Source organism: Ordospora colligata (assembly GCF_000803265.1).
Source record: "Ordospora colligata OC4 chromosome Unknown contig_04, whole genome shotgun sequence".
Classification (NCBI taxonomy): domain Eukaryota; kingdom Fungi; phylum Microsporidia; family Ordosporidae; genus Ordospora; species Ordospora colligata.
In genome coordinates, this window is record NW_014575404.1 from 1 (window position 1) to 24,895 (window position 24,895).

At 36.8% G+C, this 24,895-nt stretch overlaps 16 protein-coding genes across 16 annotated transcripts; 7 read left to right on the forward strand and 9 right to left on the reverse strand.

Annotated features, from left to right (window-relative positions):
• M896_040010 (uncharacterized protein) lies at positions 1 to 577 on the reverse strand (the record flags this gene model as incomplete). Its single annotated transcript, XM_014708365.1, has 1 exon — positions 1 to 577. A coding segment is annotated over one exon (577 nt), but the record flags the coding sequence as incomplete, so codon positions are not given.
• A 474-nt stretch (positions 578 to 1,051) lies between these two features.
• On the forward strand, positions 1,052 to 2,185 carry M896_040020 (PCI domain-containing protein; the record flags this gene model as incomplete). Its single annotated transcript, XM_014708366.1, has 1 exon — positions 1,052 to 2,185. One exon carries the CDS (start codon positions 1,052 to 1,054, stop codon positions 2,183 to 2,185), a length of 1,134 nt encoding a protein of 377 aa, XP_014563852.1.
• Positions 2,186 to 2,761: 576 nt separating this feature from the next.
• M896_040030 (uncharacterized protein) lies at positions 2,762 to 3,766 on the forward strand (the record flags this gene model as incomplete). The annotated part of the gene is made up of 1 exon (XM_014708367.1): positions 2,762 to 3,766. The coding sequence occupies one exon, from the start codon at positions 2,762 to 2,764 to the stop codon at positions 3,764 to 3,766; it is 1,005 nt and encodes a 334-aa protein (XP_014563853.1).
• Positions 3,767 to 3,791: 25 nt separating this feature from the next.
• Positions 3,792 to 5,045, reverse strand: M896_040040 (uncharacterized protein; the record flags this gene model as incomplete). Its single annotated transcript, XM_014708368.1, has 1 exon — positions 3,792 to 5,045. One exon carries the CDS (start codon positions 5,043 to 5,045, stop codon positions 3,792 to 3,794), a length of 1,254 nt encoding a protein of 417 aa, XP_014563854.1.
• A 62-nt stretch (positions 5,046 to 5,107) lies between these two features.
• On the reverse strand, positions 5,108 to 7,189 carry M896_040050 (translation initiation factor IF-2; the record flags this gene model as incomplete). The annotated part of the gene is made up of 1 exon (XM_014708369.1): positions 5,108 to 7,189. One exon carries the CDS (start codon positions 7,187 to 7,189, stop codon positions 5,108 to 5,110), a length of 2,082 nt encoding a protein of 693 aa, XP_014563855.1.
• Positions 7,190 to 7,349: 160 nt separating this feature from the next.
• On the forward strand, positions 7,350 to 7,769 carry M896_040060 (uncharacterized protein; the record flags this gene model as incomplete). Its single annotated transcript, XM_014708370.1, has 1 exon — positions 7,350 to 7,769. One exon carries the CDS (start codon positions 7,350 to 7,352, stop codon positions 7,767 to 7,769), a length of 420 nt encoding a protein of 139 aa, XP_014563856.1.
• A 51-nt stretch (positions 7,770 to 7,820) lies between these two features.
• On the reverse strand, positions 7,821 to 11,255 carry M896_040070 (uncharacterized protein; the record flags this gene model as incomplete). The annotated part of the gene is made up of 1 exon (XM_014708371.1): positions 7,821 to 11,255. The coding sequence occupies one exon, from the start codon at positions 11,253 to 11,255 to the stop codon at positions 7,821 to 7,823; it is 3,435 nt and encodes a 1,144-aa protein (XP_014563857.1).
• A 48-nt stretch (positions 11,256 to 11,303) lies between these two features.
• Positions 11,304 to 12,905, forward strand: M896_040080 (uncharacterized protein; the record flags this gene model as incomplete). The annotated part of the gene is made up of 1 exon (XM_014708372.1): positions 11,304 to 12,905. One exon carries the CDS (start codon positions 11,304 to 11,306, stop codon positions 12,903 to 12,905), a length of 1,602 nt encoding a protein of 533 aa, XP_014563858.1.
• Positions 12,906 to 13,177: 272 nt separating this feature from the next.
• On the reverse strand, positions 13,178 to 13,687 carry M896_040090 (uncharacterized protein; the record flags this gene model as incomplete). Its single annotated transcript, XM_014708373.1, has 1 exon — positions 13,178 to 13,687. The coding sequence occupies one exon, from the start codon at positions 13,685 to 13,687 to the stop codon at positions 13,178 to 13,180; it is 510 nt and encodes a 169-aa protein (XP_014563859.1).
• A 142-nt stretch (positions 13,688 to 13,829) lies between these two features.
• On the reverse strand, positions 13,830 to 14,453 carry M896_040100 (uncharacterized protein; the record flags this gene model as incomplete). Its single annotated transcript, XM_014708374.1, has 1 exon — positions 13,830 to 14,453. The coding sequence occupies one exon, from the start codon at positions 14,451 to 14,453 to the stop codon at positions 13,830 to 13,832; it is 624 nt and encodes a 207-aa protein (XP_014563860.1).
• A 151-nt stretch (positions 14,454 to 14,604) lies between these two features.
• M896_040110 (ER translocation protein Sec61) lies at positions 14,605 to 16,062 on the forward strand (the record flags this gene model as incomplete). The annotated part of the gene is made up of 2 exons (XM_014708375.1): positions 14,605 to 14,611; positions 14,645 to 16,062. The coding sequence occupies 2 exons, from the start codon at positions 14,605 to 14,607 to the stop codon at positions 16,060 to 16,062; spliced, it is 1,425 nt and encodes a 474-aa protein (XP_014563861.1).
• A 67-nt stretch (positions 16,063 to 16,129) lies between these two features.
• On the forward strand, positions 16,130 to 17,125 carry M896_040120 (O-sialoglycoprotein endopeptidase; the record flags this gene model as incomplete). Its single annotated transcript, XM_014708376.1, has 1 exon — positions 16,130 to 17,125. The coding sequence occupies one exon, from the start codon at positions 16,130 to 16,132 to the stop codon at positions 17,123 to 17,125; it is 996 nt and encodes a 331-aa protein (XP_014563862.1).
• Positions 17,126 to 17,222: 97 nt separating this feature from the next.
• M896_040130 (HrpA-like helicase) lies at positions 17,223 to 19,577 on the reverse strand (the record flags this gene model as incomplete). Its single annotated transcript, XM_014708377.1, has 1 exon — positions 17,223 to 19,577. One exon carries the CDS (start codon positions 19,575 to 19,577, stop codon positions 17,223 to 17,225), a length of 2,355 nt encoding a protein of 784 aa, XP_014563863.1.
• A 78-nt stretch (positions 19,578 to 19,655) lies between these two features.
• On the reverse strand, positions 19,656 to 22,475 carry M896_040140 (uncharacterized protein; the record flags this gene model as incomplete). The annotated part of the gene is made up of 1 exon (XM_014708378.1): positions 19,656 to 22,475. One exon carries the CDS (start codon positions 22,473 to 22,475, stop codon positions 19,656 to 19,658), a length of 2,820 nt encoding a protein of 939 aa, XP_014563864.1.
• Positions 22,476 to 22,609: 134 nt separating this feature from the next.
• M896_040150 (Rab GTPase) lies at positions 22,610 to 23,203 on the reverse strand (the record flags this gene model as incomplete). The annotated part of the gene is made up of 1 exon (XM_014708379.1): positions 22,610 to 23,203. One exon carries the CDS (start codon positions 23,201 to 23,203, stop codon positions 22,610 to 22,612), a length of 594 nt encoding a protein of 197 aa, XP_014563865.1.
• A 110-nt stretch (positions 23,204 to 23,313) lies between these two features.
• M896_040160 (uncharacterized protein) lies at positions 23,314 to 24,798 on the forward strand (the record flags this gene model as incomplete). The annotated part of the gene is made up of 1 exon (XM_014708380.1): positions 23,314 to 24,798. The coding sequence occupies one exon, from the start codon at positions 23,314 to 23,316 to the stop codon at positions 24,796 to 24,798; it is 1,485 nt and encodes a 494-aa protein (XP_014563866.1).
• Positions 24,799 to 24,895: the final 97 nt, after the last annotated feature.

The window sequence follows — 24,895 nt, forward strand, 5'->3', positions numbered from 1 at the left end:
CTGGTGTTTTACTAGGATCTCTTGCTTCTTTACAGAATTCTTCCTGCGATTCAAGTATAATTTTTATATATAAAACAACATCATCACTCAAATTAATATCTTGGACCTTACGCAAAATATTAAGGTCATTTACCGCGTAATCAATGTACGCACGGGTTTGACTCTCAACTGATGAGTTGGGATTTGATAATACTGCAACTAATTTTTTTACATAAAGATTCTGGTTTATAATCAAATTCCTTAGTTCTTTTAGCTCTTCTTTGCAATGGAAAAGTTTTCGATCACTTAATTTTTCGTCAACATCTTGAAGAAGTTTATGATATCTAATTGCATAATCTTTTTCAATGCACGCAGCAAAATTAGGAAACGTTCCTGGTATCTCTTCTAATGGATTTACTTTTTCCTTCTCTTCCCCTTCAGTTGGATTAATAATAGGCATATCAGCAGCTTGTACCTTCTTAGCCAATGCTGACCCAAAAAACATCACACTTGTTACTACATATATCAATGACTTCATCCCTTCCGCGCACTCAACTTCACTATTTATTCTTTTATTCAAATAACTCCTGTACTCCATATTGTCTCCAAGCCAATTAACTCCTGACTTCAATTACTGAATATGCACATATCAATAACATCAATGGTTGCATATAATCAACTAATTCTATCAATTTGTGCATCTCCTATACTGTAGACTTATTCTCCTTATTCATTCAATATATTGAAGATTTTTGATGATTGGCTGTTACCTCATATCCACATTTGTATTCTACATTCATATGCATTATCTGTTTATCCACAAAACTCACATTCAAGTGCGTTTTCTTATACTTGTGGATCTACTTTATATTCACATCTATTGCTTTACATTAATGATTTACTTTATTCACATTCACTATTTTACATTTATTACACTACCTTCTTCACATACTCTTCATTACATTATTTTAGTTACACACTTTATTTTAACTTACTCTATTCCACTATTTTACACTCTTCATTACTCCACTTAGTTACTTACTCTCTTTTTACACAATAAACAATCCCCAGCATGCATGACAATGAATACGTGAATGAGCTCATTGAGGTTCTGAAGCTTCTTGGCACAAATAAAGAACAGGCTGTCGACCACTACTCAAGAAGAGTGTTTATATTCATCAAGAACATCTCTATACAGGAGCTGGATGCCATTGTATGCCAAGATGAGCTTGAGCAGATGGCTGTATATCCAATCATCCTCGGTGTACTTTTCAAGAATGGAGATGTGTGCAGGATCAGCAGGATCATTGATGAGGAGCTGCTTCCGTGCCTGATTGGAAACAAAAGGGTGCATGATTATTTTGTTGGATTGATAGTGAAGTTTTTCTATCTTGCAAGGAAGAGTCAAGGCATGGACTGTTCGGCACTGTTCAGTCTTCTTGTAACAAACAGGGAGCTTGGAAACGAGCACACAGTGTCTGTGATCACGAACTGTCTATTGGATATGCTTGTAAGCAACAAGATATTCCAGAGGATTCAGAGTAAGGTTTGCACAGCATCTGAACAAGCAAGATACAGCTATTACACAGGGATTATATCGATGGTTGAGGGAATGTATGATGAGGCACTGAGGAATTTTCATACAAGTGTGGTGTTGTCATCTAGCAAAGGGCTTGTGGATGCAGCTGAGAAGCGCATTATTCTGTGCATGCTACTGAATAGCAATTATAGCATACCATACAAATATAAGCGTGGGCATAAAGCATATTTTGAGCTTGTATCTGCAGTTAAGAGAGCGGATCTGAAGACGTTTGAGGAAGTGCTTGAGAGGAATAAGCAAGAGTATGTTACACAAGGCGTGTACTTTGTTGCAAGGAGACTGATGCAGAATGTGATACAAGAGGGAATCAGGAAGATAAGTATTGTGTACTCGAGGATCTCTTGTAATGACATAGCATGTCTACTGGGTATAGATGCTGAAGAAGTTGAGTATGTGGTGAAGAGAACAATGAGAAAAGGATTAGTGAGAGGACAGGTTGTGGATGGAGTGTTCTACTCTATGAAGGAGACAAAAAATAGATGTGATATAGGAATCGGCATACAAGATTGTGTGCATCTTACAAGATACATCCAGGAACACATGAGATACCCTGCAATCGAGCCTTTGTGCTATGAAAAGATCAAGAAGGCGGGAATGTCGGAATAAATTTGTTGGATAACATTTAATACTATTTGGTTTGATGTGTTTTTATTATCTATTATAAATACATTAGTATTTAAGCTTGCATCTAGTTTTTATATTGTATAAAGTATTTTTAGTTATATTTGTATTATATAAATCAAAATGCATAAACAATTTCTTAGACATGTCGTAAGTAATATCTATTTGTTTTGATACGAGCTTACACGAAATAAAGGAGTATGTGATATATTGGTGGAAATACTCCTTTAAAGCTATATATGAGCAATTGAGTGGTTATCTAACGATGTTTACAAAATCAATGATTGTAAAAGTACTTGCAGTATTTATGGTTGGAATAAAGTGTAGTAGCAACTTTGGCTGGACACCAAGCTCAAGTCCTGGTAGTGCCTTTGCAGAGAATAACAACCAAGATGAAGACAGTAAGATAGAATAATTGCAGTCAAATTTTTACATGACATCATGAGGATGTCTATGAAGTTTGAATAAAAATAACTTCTATATATTTTTTGAAATAACTCAATTTGAATTATTAGTTAGATATTTATGATATAAATTTTATTATCATATCCTACCCATATTATGGTTATATCAGCATCTAATAACCAGAATAATACGACGAATGATGCTGCTGCTTTAGAAAATTCATTACCAGTTATCGAGACAAAGCTTGCAGATCTTATTGGATCTAAATCTTTTATATTGATTAAATTAAAAGAGGAGGGTGATTCAATAAAATCTAAAAGCTCTGCTGAAGACGTTGTATCAGCAGACCAAAAATATCATCCTACACATTTTGGCCGAGAGATGATTGAAATGGGTATTCTGGTAAGCTTGGTTTTACTTAGCATACTATTGAATTTTTTGGAAGTAGATAACAAAATATTTCGGATTGCTATGTCTGTTGCCGTATTATCATGTTTTGTATACTGTATAATAAGAACAACTATTTTGGCAACAATGGATAATATTCCTAACGATGCCATGGGAAGTTTTTTTTATTTCTCAACGTTACCATTTACATTGGTTCCTATATGCATTATGTTGAAAGAATTACTTGGGGAAGATGGAAATACAGATTCGCTTTTGTATTCAAACGAAGGAGAGCGAATGTTACTTGGTAGGTATACACTTATGATTATAGGAGCATTTGTACTTATCCAGGCTTTGAATGTATTGCAGGCATGTAATGATCGTACCAAATCAAATTATGTCATACGAAGCTCGTTTATATGCGGATTTTCTGGATTGATTTTATTTTCTGGCGAGTCATTTGGATTGTCTAAATACCAAAGTATTTTTGCAATTACACTAATGGTGTGTCTTGCACTACTTACATCTGTTGACTTCATTAGGGAAAAAAAGAGGAAAACTTCAAATAAATCCGACCATAACAACAAGATACTTACACAAAGCAATAACCCATACAGGTTGTTTTACATGGTTATATTTCTATCAGGATTAAACGTGATAAACATGTCTGTTGATCAAGGCTTGGATGTGGGTGGTATTGTTAAACTCCTGATCGATAAGATTTTCCCAGGATTGAAATTATTTGACAATCTTGTTTCAATGAACTCCAAATAAATTTATTTGGGTCTTATATGTTATACTAAGACATGATTTTGTGTTTTTTTGGCTTGCTTACCAATATACTTGGAATATAAAACACGAAGGCAAGATATATTATACATGTTGTATGGCCTATTATATCAGGTGCTTTATTGGATCCAATGAGTTTGTTAATTCCAGTAAGTATATTAGACCAAATCAAAATGAAAAGAAGATGTCTGCTTGTGAAGCGATGGAAGTGAAGACTTCGTATTTTGAACCATCTTCCTAATGCAGCAAATATTATCTTGTGAGTTGTATGCAGGATCATAATAGTCATGCAAAAACAAATATTGTGTATTCTACGGCACGAAACTGAATATATGCGTGATATTCCCAAAGTTATGATAAACAATAGATTATGTGCTAGCATAGGCTTTATCTTACCATCCTCAAGCATAAACTTTGATATGTCGCTTGCCATCAGGAACATTCCCATCTGAGGCAAAATGAATATGATTCCCTCGAGATTTGCAGTAAAAATGTTTGACCTAGTGTTGTTGTAGATGATCTCCTCAAGCCCAAAAAACTTCAGAAATGTCTCATGAAGAACACACATCACAAGCCCAACGATAGTATTGTTTTTTGTGTTTATAAACAGCGATAGTATGTTCAAGATGCATAAAAGAAAAAAGAAGTTTAGATGAACACCAAATTCTGCATCATCGACTCCAAGTTTGAATATAACTTTTGATGCATGCCTTAATGCTCCAAAAGCAAATGATATAATTATGTTTTTGGCTTTCTTTTTTGAGTTAGATAGTGTAGAAAAAAAGCCTGCGTTGTATACGAATGACCCTACACCGATATCCATGAGCTTCAATCCATAATCCATGCTTTTTCCAAGACGAGGATCATTGTAGAATGGAAAATCTGCTGCAAATATTGCAACTGCAACACATAGAATAATTACAAGTCTGTTTCTATCTATAGCTGTGGACATATATTCCGAACCTGAAATATCGAACAGATTTGAATCAACTAAGGATGCATTTGGAGCCTCTTTTAATAGAAACTTACTAGTTTTCTTTCTTTTGTAAAGTAGACTTACTATGAAGTAAACAACAAGTGGTACACAAAGTATCATATAAAATATATGCATTTGATTTATGAACACAATTGCCACATATTGAGGAATAACTGTAAACAGAAACTCAAGAGCCATGCTTTTAGGAATCATGAGGTGATAAAACAGAACCGAAAGGTGTGTTATTCCAGTTGTTGCAAACAGTTCTATTTCATTCAAATAATTCATGGGACTGTTATTATTCGTGTATAAAAATAATTGAATGCTACCTGATTATTTGTATATATAAATTAGAAAATACCAAATTTATTTTCCAATTTGACCAAAAGCTTCATTGAATCATCATCAAGTTCATCTGCAAAGTATTTCTTAACTGTAGAGATTGAGTCTCTGCAAAGAACGGAATATAATGCATCATCCTGCTCGAAATGCCTTCCAAACATTCTTGGGCCGATGCTTGGCTTGGTTTCAATTTTAATTGCAACCTTCTGCCCCTTGGTTGCTTTATTCACTACTTCCTTGTTGTTCTCAATAGATGTGACTGATCCAAGATGGACTGTTTCTCCATTCTTCAACACACAAAGAGGCGTTCGAATCTTCAAGACTCCTTCATCAACATGAACCCCAATAACTAGAGGACTTCTTGCATTGAAAATACATTTTGGAACAATTGAAAGCTTGACAGGAAATACAGCTTGGTCCATGTGTATTTCTTTTACTTTATTTCGCTCGTCCTCAGCATGCTTCAGGTATAAATCAAGAAGATTGTATATTATTTTTGCCTCAAGAATCTTGATCCCCATCGAAATCGCCAGTTCTTTTGTTTCTTTATCAAGAATGACATCAAAACACAATATAGATGCATATTCCTTTCCTTTGCTTGCCATTGATGCAACAATAATCACATCTTTTTTCTTAACATATCCAATACTCACCCCTGAGACAAGAATCTTTGAATTTGATAAGAACGTTGTTAACGCTTCCAAGGACCCTAGTGTGCTTGAAACAACATGAACACCAGTCTTACTTAGCTTTATTGACGAAAATATTGATTTTATATCCGCATCAAGTATGCTTTTTACCTCTTCTTCATTATTTTTAACTGCTAATATCCTACTTCCTGCTATTGCCTTATCAAGATCATTCGCCAATATTTTTATTCCTATGCTGGCCCTTGCTGTTTTGACAGATGTGTATTGACTCTTCACACGGAGCTCTTTTAATGGCTGAGGCATAAGAAGTGCTTTGATAGACGTAATTATGACTCCGTTGAACCCGGATAATGCAATTTTGTCTCCTTCTTTTAAACCCCCATTGCTTAGAATAGCATCAAGAGTCGTCCCGTATCCTTCAACATTCTTAACCTCGAGTATTGTGCATTCCAGCTCATCCTTGATCTTCATTTTCGACTCCATGTATTTTTCAGACAGTTCCAATATTAAGGACACAAGGTCCGGAATGCCCTCTCCAGATACTGCAGATGTGGGCACTAACGAAATAAACCTTCTTTTGTCATCATTCTTGGAAAATAGTCTTGCATTGAAGCCCAGCTCTGCAAATGCCAGGATTGTGTTTCCGACTCGTCTGTCGAAATCTTCAAATGTTCCCTTAGATTGTCTGGAAATTGCGCTCTCAAAGTCTGAAAAATCTGTGGATTTCCATCCGTACAGTCGATCTATCTTATTAAGAGCAACTATAAACGGAGTCTTTCGTGCTTTCAGCAATTCGATGCTTTCTAGGGTTTGTGCTTCAATTCCATGAACTATGTCAACAACAAGTATTGCGAGATTGCATAGGGATGATCCTCTTGTCCTTAGGTTTGTAAATGACTCATGTCCGGGTGTATCTATTACAAGCAGACCTGGGAGCTTTGATGTGTTTTTTCCACACTTTTTAATAAGCTCAGATGCAGGAAAAAATGTAGCACCTATCTGCTGCGTTATTCCACCTGCCTCCTCACCCTGAACATTCGTTTGTCTCAACTTGTCAAGAAGTTTGGTTTTGCCTGTATCTACATGCCCTAAAATGCAGCAAATCGGACTTTTGAAGCTAGAATCTATGTTTGGTTCATATGATTTATCTACAGCACTTCCTGAAAAATTATTTGATTTGTTTTCAGATGGATCAGCATGCATACTATTATTTCCATCATCACACGCTATTTCTTTGTCGCTTGATTCATGGCCTTTGCCTTTCGTTACTGACTTCTCACCCTTTGTTTGAGATATAGTGAGAGAATCTAAAGCATGTTGTGCATCAATCAAATCATTTGGCTTGGTTCTGCTTTCTACAGCTTTATTTGCATTTGTAGAGCAAGCGTTCCCTACAAGTTCATTCAAGTAATCCTCATTTTTCTTATTTTTCTTACCCATCGAAGGAATTACATTTCATTTGTTTATACCACATACATTGTGTTATTAGATGGTACAATGTGCTTACAAATCATTCTATAAATCCAAACATCGGTTAAAACCAATTACTGCATCTGTTCCGAAACCTCTGAATAATTAAGCATCATTGGAGTGTAAAAAGATGAACAGCGATCTAATTGCGAAAGTTATTCCACGCCTAGACAAGCCATCTGTCAAATCGCTCTGTGTAATAATAAATGATTCTGAATATTACACACACACATTCATCAAATATAGGTATAGACAGAACATAATGTCTGTTGATAGAATCTGTACCATATTGCACAAGATGATCAATCTTGGAAATATTATCATGGCATTTGAGTTCCTTGCATCTATTCCAGCAGGTAAAATGATGAGAGTCATTCTAAAGCTCATAGAAAATCTAGATTTGCAGAGATCGTTCATTTCCATCCTCCAAAGTGCACTTATCCAATTGGACAAAGGATGTAGTAAAGAATTGATTAGATACAAGATAATTGCAACTCATATACAGAGTATCATCACAAATATAAATGCACACACAAAATACTGTAAATAAATAACATTTAATTTCATATATGTTCATCAGTTAAAAACAATCATATGATTGTTATTCCTTAGGTATTTTAACCTTGATTTTTAAACCTGTAGGAATTTTTATCTTAATATTAGCGCCTGCCTCAACTATATTTTCTAAGCTCTTGACTTCTGCACAACTATTCTTGTCATATCCATCTGAATACTTATTCACATCAACTGCTTCTGTGTTTTTGAATTGGATGTTCTTTTTGCTTCTTTTCGAACTTACATTTAATTCACTGCGTTTTTTCTGTTCTTTTTTGGTATGTATCTTTGCATCTACATCAATCTTCTCCTTTACAAATGGAAGCTTAATGATGTATTGCGTTTCTAATAGGATTCTCTTGATTTCATCCATATTATTCAATCTTATGCTTATATACCCTCTCTTCTTCTTTTCACTTTCTATATCAACAGTAACCGTAGGAATCCCAATAGCCAATGTCTTCTCATAAAACTCTTTATAAAGCTCTTTATATCTCTCCTCACTCATATCCATGTCTTCTATAATATACACAAGACTGCATAGTTTTTCAATAACTTTTGTATTTCCATTGTTAATCTTAATCAGCTCAAATATCTGTTTTCTCTTCATTTTCAATATATTTTTCAATCCCATCCTTGAAGAAAGTCCAAAATTAACTAATAAATCCAGTAATGTGTTCTTAATCGTAAATGTTCCATTCCTGATATCCTCCAAAACCATTTCAATCACATCTTGATCATCATGAAATAACGACACCAAAACTTCAAATGCTGCTATTCTAACTCCTATAAAGTTAGGATACTTGCAAAGATCCATTAAGGTTTCCTTCTTCAAACTTATCACTCCAAATACAGAAAGTCTGCCTAGAGCATATACACAGGCCTGTGTAACTAGATTGCAATGCGATGGAAACACCATGTCAAGAATGCGGAATCTTTCTATTTCAGATATAGATGCTTTTAAATAATCTAAATCGTCCTTAGGATCAGAATTGCCAGAAACCTCTTCATCTCTAGACCTATTATCAGCATTCCTCACAGTACCAGATAATTCTGTATGCTTATTACCATGTTTATTATTAAGGTTCAATGCATTACGGCCATGCTCAATTGCCTCGGAATCTTTATTTTCGTTTACTTTATTCGAGCTCCTATTACTCTGTAATCTATTGGTCATCTCTGATTCTTGATTGTTTACTACAGACATTTCATCTAGAAACAGCTCGTTTATCTCATCCTTCATTTTGTTCCTTCTCTCTTTCCCCACCTTTTGTAATCCTGCATTATATCCTGCCCTCGAGTAAAATTCTTCATAGCTCATTGAGCAAAGCGAAAGACTCAGACCTTCAATTGCTGAAGAAATATACCAGCTATCGCTGTAGGAATTAAACGAGTTGTCGTTAAACTTCAGTATGTTAATTATAAACGCACAGACAATGCTCGCTGATCCCACAGTCCTTCCTGAGTACTCTCGGAATACAAAAGGATCTGTTAGCGATAATGCATTCACAAGATGTTTCTGTACAAAATATGAAATAAACGAAAAATCATTTGGCTTGACTATCGTCGATGTCTGAACACAGTACTTCTTGACAAAATATTGTATAAGCCGTTGAAATCCATAATGATCCCCAGATATCGTCCTACACAAGATATACAATATGTCAATCCTGACCTTGTAAAAAACATGCGTGTTCTCGAGAACCCTTTCCAGTATCTCGCATATCTGCGTAGATGGCCTTACAGACAAGTTCTCAAGCGCTTCCATCTGTCCAATCACATTCTTGTCAAGAAGTTGTTCTATAAACATATAGTCAGGCTGCTCCACAATCACTTTTGCCAGATGCTCTCCTTTTGGATCTGCTCGAATCCACAGAAGTGGCATGACTTCTTCTTCCTCCTCGGGTTTCTTCTTCTTCTTGGTTCGTGGATGATAGTAAAAGTGATTGTCCTTGTCCAATGTAAAAATATGCTCAAACACTCCCTCCATCTCATAGCTGCATATCATCATCGGTCCGCTAACACACCTATTGCCATTCACCAAGATGCTTGTTGCTGCTTGCTCAACAGAAAAGTCAACCCTGTTGTTTTTCTTATTTACACTGAATCTAACCTTCACCTTCACTGCTCCAGGCCTAAACACATAAGCATCAAATAGAAACTTTAGATCCTTGCCCGTTACATCTTTTACAAGTTTCACAAATTCATGTGTGTATTCTGCATTAACATCGTCTTTTTTCTTAAGAGTGTAGTTCAGGATCTTTTCCATAAATGCCTTGCTCAGATTCCCCTCCAAAAGATGGAAAAAGACCTTCGACTTGGTCTTGAAAAACTTATCTGTCATCGAAGTAAGCGTCCTTCTTTTGTCAAAAAGCGCATACTCAGAAATGTCATTTTCAAACACATAATCACGATCTTTCTTCAGCTCATAAATAAACTCGCTATTGCCAAGAAAGTGCCTTGCACAATAATCACTGAAATATCCCTTCATTCCCTCAGAAATCCAGAAATCAACCTTATCGACAACAGAAAAATAGAAGTAGAATACCTGAGAGCTTATGATATCCCCAACTATCCTTTTGAGCATAAAAGCTGGTTCAATGTCGTTTGATGGTGTAAGACTCGATATGCTCAGAAATGACGTACCTTGGCCATAGACCTTATTTGCATCTCCATATACAAAGGCAACTTCAAGTGCTCGGAAAGGATAATCTCTTTGTAAGAAATACTCAGTGTATTTTATCAGACTCTCAAGATCCGCACAGAACTCCTTCACCGACTCTTTGTAGTTCGACATTCCCTTTGGAACATAAACCATCTTCTTATCATCTCCAATTAGTATCTCATGAGAGCCAAACGTCCCAACACAAAAGTTCAAATGCCCACTGTGGGCCATATCAACTACATACGAATACAGATTGATTTCTGCCTCCTCACTCATGCTCCTGAAAGTACCTGGTGAAATAACCCTTACATCCTCATTCGTTGGAATAATATAAACAAGCTCCCATTTATATCTCAAAGATGTTTGAACGGATGGAAATATTGAAGACGAATCAAACAGCCTATTTGTTGCAACAACCTCCATGTGCTTGTCATCAGCACATACAGGCTTGTAGAACTCAATTGAGTCATTGTCGGCATCCATGCCATACGTGATCCTTACCACTATCTCTTCTTCTATCATCTCCTCAGGCACATCTACAGTAAAAGTGCATTCTGAGCAGACATCCCTCCACATACTTTTTGAAAACAGTGCCTCATGTTGATCTATTGCTTTGCATACGTTGTTTGTTTTATATGGCACATCCACATGCTTTGACCCTGCGATTATCTCTACGCTCTGTATACTCAACCTCCTTGATTTATAGACGATACTGTTTTCTCCACCATGTCTATTGATTGTAGTCTCCACAAATCCTCTGTATATCCTCTTACTCAGGTCTATGAAGTACACGTTTTTCTGCTGGATCACCTTCATTTCAGGGCAATTTTTGTATGTAACTTAAAATAGTATGGCAACCCCTAGATGGACACAGATCCAGTCAGTAAGAGAGCGAAGTCGTGCAACGGCAATACAGCAAGTCCCAGAACGCTGTGGCAACTACAAGAGATGATTGACAAGGAGGGAATAGTTGCAAGGCAGAAGATTTCGATATATGTTGAGATGCTAGGATACATGAAGATGAATGAAGAGCTGGAGAGTAAAAACGAAGAACTAATTGAGGAGAATGCCAATTTGATAATGCAGCTAGAGAATCACAAAGAGAATGCAGAAAACGCTTGCAATAATGAAGAGAAACAGAGTGTAGATGGAGTGTCGAAGATTATGATGCTGAACAATGAGATCAGAAGACTTGAATCTGTTGTATGTGAGATGGAAAAAAGACTTATTAAAAAGGACATTGATGAATGCGCACATGCATCACATGAAGAGTCGAAGGATACCGGCAGCATACATACGAAACAACCTGAAGAGTTTCTGGTGTCTATTGCAACTGAAGACATGTACAGGTGCATTGTAAGTGAATGTTCTGAACTCAAATCGAAATTGGTGGATGTTGAAGCCAGATACAAAGAAGAGATATATGATAAGGAACTAGTGATAAGCAAACTATCTGTAGAGTTTAGTAATCTGAGTATATCACAAAAGGAAACAGAGAGGAAATGTGCAACTGTGTGTGCAGAGAATGAGAAGAACAAGGGAATAATTAATGCGAGTATAAGCAGTATAAGAAGATTGATAGATGAAGCTGCGATTTTAAATGTAGATATAGAAAAAATAGAAAGAGACGTGCTTTCAATTATTTGTGAGGTTGAGAAGAATAGAAGTAAAATGCAGGATCTACTAGTAGAAAAAACAGCATTTAAAGCATTAGCTGAAGGGTATGAACAAAAGCAAGAAAAAATAAGAATTATTAATGCAAATGGAGAGAATGCACTAGAAGACGAGATTATAAATCTACTTGAAAGTCTAGACAAAGGTTTGGAAAGAAATAAGGAACTGGCTAAGAAAGTTGAACAAAACCATCAACGTTGCAGAGGATTGGAGAATGAGATTGGCGTGCTTAAAATTACAAATTCGGACCTTGCTGCACACAATGCCAAACTCGAGATTGGCATGAACTTTCAGAAAATAAATGTAAAAGCTTCTAGAGTAGACAATGACGAAGCAATTACCAAAACCAAGAAATTACAAGATTGCATTGAAGAGCTGAATCGTACTATTGATGAATATAAAAGAAGATTGCATGGATTGTCTGTAGAAAAGAATGAGATAGAGAGGGTTCTTGAATGTGTAAAGAAGCAGTCTAGAGAGCTACGGAATGAAGTTGTCAGGTTAACTAAAGCAAATAGCGAATCTGAATGCGAAACCAAAAAGCTTCATGGAGTGCTTAAGTCATTAAGATCTGGAGGTGATGATGTGGACTTGCTTACACAGATGGAAAGATACAGAGGTCTTCTTCGATGCACGCTCTGTGATTCTCGGTTTAAAAACACTGCAATAATTAAATGCATGCATTGTTTTTGCGAGGAGTGCATAAACTCAAGAATCAAGATGAGAGATAGAAAGTGTCCATCATGCAATGAACCTTTTAATACAAGCGATGTCAGAAAGATATACCTGTGATCATTCAAAGACATGTATACGCAAGTTAATGCTATTTGAATTTGTGAAATAGATTGTTGCATTATATTTATACATTAATACTGCAATAGTCTTACTCGATAGACATCTAATAGAGAATCATAAATGTGTCTGTATTTTAAATAAAAAAGCAACACAACCTCTTAGAATAAATATTATTAGAATACTCTTCAAATTATAATTTGGCCACAAGCAATGAAATTTTTCAGTATAATTAGCATGACGAATACTCTTGAATTATTTATTAGTGAGTGTTACAGAAGCTGCCTTCTTGAGGTATGCTTTGGACTTTCGTTTTTCAATAGCATAATTGAGGACCCAATTGCTCTCATGTCATCTAACAAAATCTTGAGTCTCTTGAATCCTTTTGTTTTTACTACAATTCCATTCTCTTCAACCGATGTTATTGTTCCTACATGCTCTTCTTGATTTACAGAAACCTTGATGATGTTGCCCTTTACAAAGGTTCCTCCATCCACAACCAACGTGCTGTTTTTAATGAACATCTTGTAGTTCTTTTCTCCACAGATCATATGCAAGTCATTTCTTGTCTCTTCAACCGATATGCTTAGTATATCATCTATATCGAGCGTTACAGATCTCCTTCGTCTCTTTAATCCTTCCCCATTCCCAGCCTCGTCTTCTGCCAGCACCATATCTAGCTCATCTTCAAGATCACACGCCATCTTCACAAACTTCTTGCTGAGTTCAGCTTCTCGTCTTCTTTGCTTGATGAACAATTCAAGCTCTTGGATATTCGCCATACCCCTGCAGAGATAAGGTTTCCTATCAACTAGATCTTTTGCGCATTAAATTAAAAAAACAATATAGTATCTATGCGCAAATTCAACAAGTTTGTGTAAAAATGCATAATACTTATATTATAATACAAAATATCTTATGAATTTATTGTTCTCTAAGGATCTCCTCTAACTCTTCAACAGTTTTGTACATATCACTTCTAAATGATTGCTTTATCGTATTAAAAAACTCTTCAAAGTCATCGTTTGTGTCTTTACTTGCTTCACAAGCTTTTGTTCCAATTTCCTTCTTGTAGTAATAAAAATTGAGCAACAATTGGTTTCCATTCGATCCAAACTTCTTGTTGGTAGAGACAAATATTGCACAAAACTCATCAAGAAGCTTCTTGTTGTACATCAATAATGCCTTCATCCCAAATTCCGACTCAAAATCAAATGTGTCTCTAGTATCTTCAACTATCTTCCTGATCCATCGTTCAGGCATGCCGACATCTTCGTAATCAACCGAGTAATCATTATCTACAAGATCAAGAATCAACGCCCTTACTTGCAATATCTTGTGCGACAGAACTTCGTCTAGCAGCGCATCAGCATCATCCACAATAATAGAATACAGATCTGTCACCACATCGAGCTTTGCTCTCTTTACTTCTCTGTCATCAAGCAGAACATCCCTTGAAACCAATATACAATGGCTCACAAGGCTATTCCTGTCATCCCCTTCAAAATTATTGATTATTCTTTTTACTTTGTCTAGATAAACACTCATATTGTATTCCTGGGATACATTCTTCTTAAAATCAATATGATTGGAATTACAAAATTCATGCAAACATATAAGCAAACCTGAAATTAATCAATGCATACTATATCTCATATTCGATTAAGTAGCCATAAAAAAAAATTCATTCCCACCCCCAATGTCATGTAAGTGAATGTAAACATTGAAACTAATTTTAGACAACTTGCTACACGTTGTTAAGCCATTGATGCCGTACATTCCTGATGTGCTGTCGCCAGCAAGAACAATAACATTCCATGAAAGATTTATCTGGACCACACTGGCAGTTCTGATCTATCTTGTGTGTTCTCAGGTTCCGCTATTTGGAATAATATCAAGTGATACAGCAGATCCATTGCAATGGATGAGAGCCATGATGGCCTCAAATAGGGGAACACTGATGGATCTTGGGACAAGCCCGGTAATAACATCGAGCCTGATTATGCAGTTTCTGACGATGTCGGAAATATTGAAAGTAGACTGGTCAATCAAGGAAGACAAGAACCTTCATAATGCAACACAAAGACTCATAGCATTCATAATGACTATTGGGCAGGCATTTGTACAAGTTTACACTGGGTTCTATGGAAGTCCTCAAAGCTTGGGAACCACATATTGCTTGCTGCTTGTTGTTCAATTGATATTTTCAGGGATCATAATAATTCTTCTTGATGAGCTTCTACAGAAGGGATATGGACTAGGGAACGGAGTAAATCTGTTTATTGCAACGAATGTTTGCGAAAACATCGTTTGGAAGGCATTCAGTCCAAAGGTATTCTTTACAGGAAGGGGAATGGAGTTTGAAGGATCAGTGATTTCATTTTTCTATCTTCTGGTCGTAAGGAGAAATAAGTTTGCAGCACTGTACGAGGCCATGTTTAGGCAAAATCTTCCAAATCTGTTTTCATTGATATCAACCATTATTATGTTCATGACTGTTATCTACTTGCAAAGTGTAAGGGTTGAACTTCCTACAGAGTCATCGCAAGTGAGGGGACGAATAGGAAAATTTCCCATCAAACTACTTTACACCTCTACAATGCCAATAATTTCACAGAATTACATTGTTGGGCATTTTTCATCAATATCATCATTCCTGTACAAAAGATGGCCACAATACTTGTTTGTAAGATTACTAGGGACATGGAAGTCTTCTAAGAGTGGCAGGTTTGTTCCAGTAAGTGGAATTAGCTATTATCTCACGTCTCCAGAATCAATCATGGAAGGGCTAAAACATCCTTTACAGCTTGTGATTTACCTGTTTATCATGTTTACAACGTCTGCAATTCTTAGTGTATCATGGCTCGAGCTGAATGAGTCTTCACCTGAAAAGACTGCACAGAAACTGAAGGAGTCCAAGATGAAGCTCAAAGGAGTAAGGGAGGGAAACACTGCAAGTGTTTTGAGCAAGTATATTCCCACGGCTGCGCTTTTGGGAGGGATTCTTACATCGATGGTTGTGATCATGTCCAATCTTTTCGACACGATCGGAAGTGGGACAAACATCTTTCTGGCAATATCAATTGTAAGTCAATATCTTGAAATGTTTGCTAAGGAGTCGATGCAGAAGAATGGTGAAATACGTTTTGTTGAATAAATTTATTTCATTGTTTTGCTCATATAAAAATATATCTAATCATGCACAGCCAATGCCTTAGTCAGTGATGATAGCAATGGGATTTGAAGGCAGTGCAAACAAGCTGGGAATAGGAATAATGAGAGACGATGAGATTTTGGCAAATGAACGACGCACATATATCTCTCCTGCTGGGGAAGGATTCATTCCTTCAAAAACAGCAGAGCATCATCGCATGAACATACTGGAACTTATACGTATTGCACTTGAAAAAGCCAAAATACGTCTTGATGAGATTGATGTGTTTTGCTATACAAAGGGACCTGGGATGGGACAGCCATTAGCTGTTGTTGCAACAGTTGCCAGAACAATCAGTCTGTATTATAAGAAACCACTTATTCCAGTGAATCACTGTATAGGACATATTGAAATGGGCAGGTTTATAACAGGTGCAAAGAATCCAGTTATTTTATATGTAAGTGGTGGAAACACACAGGTAATAGCATACTCCAGCAGGAAGTACAGAATATTCGGAGAAACACTCGACATAGCAATTGGGAACTGCATAGATAGGCTTGCAAGGGATTTAAAACTTCCAAACTACCCAGCACCTGGACTGAATGTAGAAAAGTATGCTAGGCTAGGAAAAAAATATATTGAACTTCCATATGTTGTCAAAGGTATGGATGTGTCGTTTTCTGGATTGCTATCTAAAGCAAAAATAGATTCGATCACTGATGAACAGTCAAAGTATGACTTGTGCTATTCTTTACAGGAGACTGCATTTGCAGCACTTGTAGAAGTTACTGAACGTGCAATGGCATTAAATGGCTCTAAGGAAGTCTTGGTTGTTGGAGGAGTTGGGTGTAATTTAAGGTTGCAAAACATGATGGCATCAATGGCCAGAGATCGAGGAGGATATGCTTATGCCACAGACGAGCGATTTTGCATAGATAACGGTCTTATGATCGCATATACGGGAATGATTATGGCTAAAAGTGGATTGACATTCTCCATTGATGAATGCACGGTTACCCAAAGATACAGAACAGATTCTGTTGATGTCGTATGGAGAGACGACTAAACAAAATAAAGTCAATAATGGGATTTTATGTAATTATATTGCACTTGTGTATTAATCAAGCTAAATCTTGTGTATAAAGCCTGTAATAATAGATGCTTTATACAATTGGCTTTCTGATCTTTCTTGGAAGTTCTATTTCATCACTTTCTTCTGATCCGCTCCATATTTCAAATCTATCGTACAGATTTTCATTGATTCTTTGTATTAACAGTTGATTTTCAATCTGTTTAGAAACCTTAATCTCATTGTTCTTGGATACAAATGATTTTGGAGCTTCCAATTGCCTTTTCATGCTCTTTTGCTCTATGCCTGATCCATACCTGTCTCTATAATGTTTGCCTGCTTCTTCGAGAATAATCTGTGGATTAGCATTCATACAGCAATGGATATATTCAGATTTAGTAATAAGATATTTATAGAACACAAGATACTGGCCATCTCTCACTATACACGATGGATGTACTTTGCATATTCTAAAATCACTCAAGCACACATATCGATTGCCTTTCTTTTTTGCAATTTTGTAATATAGAGATGATATAATACATCTTTTAACTGCATTCATATCTGAATGTTCTGAACTTGTGATATTTATGCTTCTTCTGTGGAAATACTCTTCCACCGTCTTATTTATCTTTTCTGCCTTTTCCAATGCCTTTCTGTCAACATTCATGAGTTTACACCAGGTTTGCTTGTCCTTCTGTAAACAAAATTCATTGAAAACATTCAGAAGTGTTATGAAGTCACACTCAGCATCACACAGAAAACATTCTTTGTTAAACTCTTTCCTTAATGGCCATTCAACACTAAGCATACTCACAATCCCAGCTATCTCTCTAATACATCTATATTTAGCAGATTCCAAAACCATCTTAGACAAACAAGGCTCTAATCTCAATTCGCCCATCTCTCTACCTACTTCAGTTACATTTCCATCATAATCTATTGCACCTAATCGATAGAGTATATGCATTCCTTTCTTAATCAAACACATGCTCGGGCAATCCACAAAATCAAACTTTGTCAGATCTTTAACTCCATATCTAAGAATCAAAAGAATCGCATCATACACACTTGCCCTTTGAATCTCAGGCACTGAACGCGCAAGCATATGCATTTCATATGTGTTATGCGTATACATTCTGTAGCATATGCCTGGCATAGTTCTTCCTGCTCTTCCTGCTCGTTGATCAGCCTTATCTCTGCTTATTGGAACAACCACCAGAGACTCTCCAGACTCATCATCATAAACACTCGTTTTATGAAGTCCTGAATCTATTACATACCTTATATTTGGGATCGTTAAGGATGTCTCTGCAATGTTTGTTGAGACTATGCATTTTCTAGCATCCTTATCTTTTTTAAACACCTCAGCTTGTCTCTCAGGATCCAACTGACTGTAAAACGGAAGAGTTTTCAAACACTTGCCGCTTGTTCCTTCCTCTGTAGTATAATGATTTAGTATACTGACTATCCCATCAACATCCTCTTTTCCTGTCACAAAAACAAGGATATCGCCCTCTTCATCAGACTCATGTATATGCAATACTTTCTTCACTATCCATTCTGCATAATCATCAACATTCACATTCAGATACTTAATATCCACAGGATAGCTCTTTCCATCAATCCTAAATACAGGACATCCAAAATACTTGCTAAATTTATCAACTTCCATAGTTGCACTCATGATTATCACCTTAAGATCACTTCTACTTTCAATAACCAACTTCAGAAGTCCCATAGACACATCAAGGTTTGTGCTTCGTTCATGAGCCTCATCTAAAACAACCACCGAGTACTTCCTAAGCATTCTATCGTACAGGAGCTCCTGAAGAAAAACACCTTCTGTCATGTACTTTATTTTCGTCTCTGCTGTGCATTTATCATCAAATCTAACACTATAGCCAATCAATGCACCGAGATCAGCTTTCAGGCCATTTGCTAAACTTATTGCTGCAACTCTTCTTGGCTGTGTACAGCATATAACACCCGCATTGCCATATCCCTCATGGTACAAGTACTGCGGTATTTGTGTGCTTTTTCCAGATCCTGTCTCTCCTACAACAAGCAATACTTGGTTGTTTTTCACTGCATCCATTAGCTCATGCCGAACACTACTAACCGGAGGCTTAGATGATTTCATATTCTGCTCAAAATCCTGTTCTATCAGCCACTTCACATTCTTCTTTGGCTGTGCTTTCAGAAATACACTTTCTCGTTTTGCTATTTCTCCTATCTCAGTGCCAAGAGCTTCAATACTTCTATTGCTTTTTATATTGCATACTGACTCGGCATCTTTCAAAAAATGACATGGTTCTTCAGCATAAACCAAATCAAACACATCGAGATCATCATCCGAGTATGTCTCTTCAACATCTATCCCTGCTGCTTTCATTTTCCGTCTTTCCCATCTTTTGTCTTCTCTCATATTGCCATTTCCATACCCCATCCACATTATGCATAAAATCAATAAATTTAAACAACAATAACTTAACAATCACTAAATTTATCTTCACACTCTACAACATCATCCATCAACATCTCTATTAAATGTCCCTGGAATTCCCTTCCCATCCACTCTTCGTCTGTTAGCATAAGCAAATATTACACTTTCATCAGCCTTCTCTGTGGATTGTTCACTTGCTCCTCCAGAACTAGGCTTCGGTATCGATCTTGATCTCATCACCGGTGTCTCTCCTCCATTTGTCTTCGTTGTTCCACCAACCCACTTCTTCTCGATTGGATCATACTTGAAATCATCATCAACATCAATGTTAACCTTGTGAATAGATTCCTTCTTAAACATACTCAGAAACCCAAAAAATGAAGATCCTCCAGCCTTCTTCGGAGCCTTCTCTTCCTTTGTTTCTACTGTATCCTCCTCAATTGCATACTTAGAAAGAAACGCTCCTGCATCTTTCAAATCTTCCGGACAAGCTGCATTCTGCTCGTCAAAAAAATCCGCAAAGCTTTTTGGACTCTCATCCACAAATAACTTATCTTTTTCGTTCTTACTTTCAATTTTACTTTGACTAGATACACAAGGCGTTTGTAATGGCACATTCTCGTTATTACTAGTCAAGGCTGCAGGTCTCTTTGAACTCTCTTCTACTATTTTTTCATTGCTGCAAGTACTCTGTTCCGTTCCAATCAAGCCAACACTTTCTTGCTCATCATATACATGTAAGGATTTCTCAATCTCTTTCAATGATAAAGAGTTTCCATTAAAGCAACTTTTAGCCATTGGCATTTGTAACCCTCCGTGCCTGATCGGTATCTCTGATGGACTCTCTTCAAAGCTATCCACATTAAGAATCTTTTTGATTCCAAAATCAAAGACACTCTTCAATCCAAAGCTCCACTTACTGTCAAGTTGAGGTCCAAAATTAGCTGCCAGCTCTTTCCTAAAACATTTTTTGTTTGCATTAAAATATTCCTCAGCTCTAACCTTGTCAAACTCCATTCCCACACAAACAAATTCATATTTTAAAATATCAAGATCCTGTATAGGCTTACCGACACCCTCGGCATAGCATAATGCTCCTATTGCATCAAAGTTCTTGCTAAACATCCACAGATATTTACTTGCATCAGCTATACCAACAATGTGGCATGCAAGCACCACAAACAATGCATCTGTTACTCCACAATTATACACTTCCATAATAAAGTTGTGGCAGACCTCACAGTTTTTGAGCTGCAGAACTTCCCTGATGTACTTCTTCCATTCTCCAGACACCTTCAAGCATGAATACGGTTCACCTATTGCAGCAGATACAAGCGGAATGCATGAAGGTTTCATCATTCTCTCAATAGCCTTCTTCTTCATCTCTTGCCCTCTGTTAGGCAGCATAATCCCAAAACCCCACATCTCCTTCTCCAAAGCATATTCAAACGCCTTGTCCTCGTCAACAAAACATAGTCTGAAAAACTCATTTATGCATTCTGCTTCCACTTTCCAACAAATATCACTTTCACAATATACAGGTTTCATGCTCCACACAATATTTGCAATAGATTCTACACATGGGTTTTTGAGTCTCAAAAGACTATAAATATCTCTGTACTCTCTAACACTCTCTTCATTCATCCTAGCTTCAAACTCAGACCGCTTTATACCTCGTATAACATAATCAAGTCGATAACATTGAGAAACATTGATGCTTGTCATAACAGCCTCTCCTTGCATGTTAAATCTCTTCTGCGATGATTTCCACACTGTAAAGACCGTCCCACAAATAAACTTCACTAACGGCTTAGGCATCATAATATTCATTTTCTTGCATGAAGGCACAGTGCGGATACACTTATTATTGCTCGCATTCCAAATCTCATCATGCTTATTCAATACATCATCTTTAATTTCTGTTTGTATTGCATTTACTGTATCATGCTCATTATATTTATCATTTACTCCAACATCCTGATTTCCATGAATATCCTCATCACTTGCTTGTATTCCATTCTCTTCATTGTTTATATCAAGCTCTACAACACTCTCTTCCTTAGCTTCATCGTGGTACATTTCGTCATTCTCATTCATTAATGCATTGTAAATCGGTTCTTCATGCATACTCTCGCATACTTCGTTCATCATTTTGTATTTATCATTCGAATCAATTATATACTCATAATCTACTTCCATCTTCTGAGGCTCATTAATTACCTTATTCTGCTCAATAATCTTCATGCTATCCGTGCTTGCTCCAAAAACAAACTCTTCATCGTCATCCCAAATAAGACCCATGTCATCAACTGAACATGTCTTTTGGCTATCTTCAACATCTACATTCATCTTTTTAGTTACTTTTGTCCATGCCATATCAATTGCATCATTCTCCTCATATAAAGACTCAATGATAGTTTCTGTATTCTTCTCCGCATCATCCAACCGCTCCAAACACACTTCAACGTTCATATCATCCATAGCTTCAATATCTACTTCTTCACTTATAATTTGTTTGATCGCAAAGTTTGTTTGTATTATCTCATTGGTTTCCATTTCTTCCATTATCTCACTTGCTTGATCTTCACTGGATATATCTTGCTCTTCGATTATCTCACTCGGTTGTTCTTCATTGCATATGTCTTGACTCTCCATCTCATCACTTACTTGCATTTGTTGCATTATTTCAGTTGCTTGGTCTTCCCTGCATGAATACTGATCTTCTATCGCCTCGCTACTTTCCACTTCCCTGCATACATCTTGATCACTCTCAACAACCTTCTCTGACACTTTTGACTTAAATAGCACGCTGATCTCGTCTTCCTCAGACCCATCGCTTCCACTCAATATTCCCCAGAAATCATCCTCATCAGTGCTGACCTTCAACTTGTTGTTTTCCATGGATTAAATTTTGCTCATATTCTAAATAGCACTTACTAGGCCCGCCAAAACATCAAAACAAACATCCATCTGCACAGGGCAAAAGTTTAATCTAACACAGCATCATGCCAATAACTTAACCAAACAGCAATCTCCTAGCAACATCCTTTCCTCAACCTTGGAAACCTCACAGACTCAGAATAAACCGCATCTTCCTCAGGACTCTTTAAATCCTCCTCAATAAGCCTGTCAACCGCGTTCACAAGCTCTTCAATCCCTTCGCGCCTCATTGCCGAAGTACACACATATTCTCCATCGTACTTCCTTGCTTTTTTAGCACCAATCTCTCTATATCGCTCAAGTGTTGCCTCATCAGCCATGTCTTTTTTGTTCCCCACTATTAAGACTTTGATTTTAGTACCTGATTCATCATTTGTCTTCACGAGAGTATTTATCCAATGGTCTATCTTCTCAAAGGACGACACATCCTTCACATCAAACACAATTATCGCAAGGAACGAGTTTCTCGTGTAGTTTGGAATGATGGAGTTGAATCTTTCCTGTCCAGCCGTGTCCCACAGCTGCAGTCGAACCTTATATCCTCCAACAACTATCGTTGTACTAACAAAATCCAGACCAATCGTGGGACCATACGATTTCTGGACCTCCTGATGCAGATACTGCGACATTAGAGTTGTCTTCCCCACATTTGAACTTCCTAGAAACACAACCTTGTAAGTAGATCTCATGCAAATCCCCGACCCTTTGTTTGTTTTTATACGTCACTTTCAAATCGAAAATCAAACATCAGGCGAATATAAAGCTCCTAAGTCACACAAGCCATCCCTAAACAACCTAGATGTTTCTGAAAAAACTCCTGTCAATCAATGCAAAGACAGAAACACTGGCACACAAAACAAGCACATACTCAATGTACAACGTAGTATTTGAAAACAAAAATGCCACAAAGATCGTATTCTTTCAGCCTTTGGAGCAATGCCTATTCCTGAAGAAAGTTAAACATGATGTAATCATCAACATATACAAGTTGAACCTCGACAAGAAATATATTGTCACAAAGCGCCTTCTTCCATTTGACTTTATATTCAAAAGAGAAACACTAGAATTTAACAAGTACATCTTCTTCAAGATCGCAGAAGCATTGGATTTTATTCATTCCAGGTGTGGCGTGATTCACAGAAACATTCAGAAAGAAAGCCTCTTCTTCACTGAAGAGGGTGGGATTGTTCTTGGAGGATTCGAAAGAAGTAAAGAAAGCAACGAGTTTGGAGAAGACTCCATTATGTTCAGCAGTCTTATAAGTAAGCTGCTTGGAATAAATGCATCATTTGCAGATTTCATCATTAATAAGGGATTTGGCTCTGATATGTTTTTTGACATGGAAGTTGCGTTCTTTGGCTATCGAGCATACACCACTAATCAGAAGATGCAGTTCATGGAGAATGTAAGAAAAAACAAAGCGATGTTTGTTGGTATATACAAGCATAGAATAGCATGGATGGTTCTTGGGGACATCAACGAAAAGTGCTCAAAAGAGCTTAAGCTGCATGTTGTGGATTTTATACTGAATATGGATATGTGTGATATTGATAAGCTCTTAATTCCACTCTTTCAGATGCTTGATACAAATGTCAGGTTCTCTCTACTAAGGAACTCTGGAAAATATATTACAGAAATATCAACGCTCGATCCGATTGCAAGTAGTTTATCTCTTGGGATAAAGTGCAAGGACAAGCTGCTTAGGGAGGAGACAATTGTGTTTATCAGAGACAATATCCAACTGCTGTCTCAAAAACAACAGATGGAGATTCTTGGCGTAATGCATGATTATGTATCAGATGAGCGAGGAATGATGCATGTTATTGCATTTCTACAATCTTCAAAACATGTATTCAAAAAAACAGATGCAATATATAAGATCTTGTGCAAGTATTTGGTTCAGTCGAAGTACAAGAATGTGGTGATATCTGCAATAGAAAACTTCTATGAGAGTTTTGACAACTTCAGAATGACTACGGAGTTGCTGCCACTTCTATGTGGGCATCTTTCTGATAGACAAGTACAGACAGATGTCTTTTTATTGATAGAAAAGATACTTCGACATCTTAAGGAGCATAAGAGTGAAATAATCAGCCATGAGTGGAAGATCGCAAATATAACCAATATGTTCAAGCAAAAGACTATTGACGAAAAACTCTTGGCCGCAAGCTTAAGCCAGACAGTTCTAAATGGCCCTAGCTCATTAAATAATGATTCTAACGATGCAGCCATCAATATAATAGACAAAGAAGCTCCGCTATCAGATTGGGATGATCCTTGGTGATCGGTTATATCTGTGCCTTGATAACCGATTTTAAAGCTCATCATGAATAGAACAGCTATAATAAATAAATAGATTTATATACAATATGCAGCGCGAT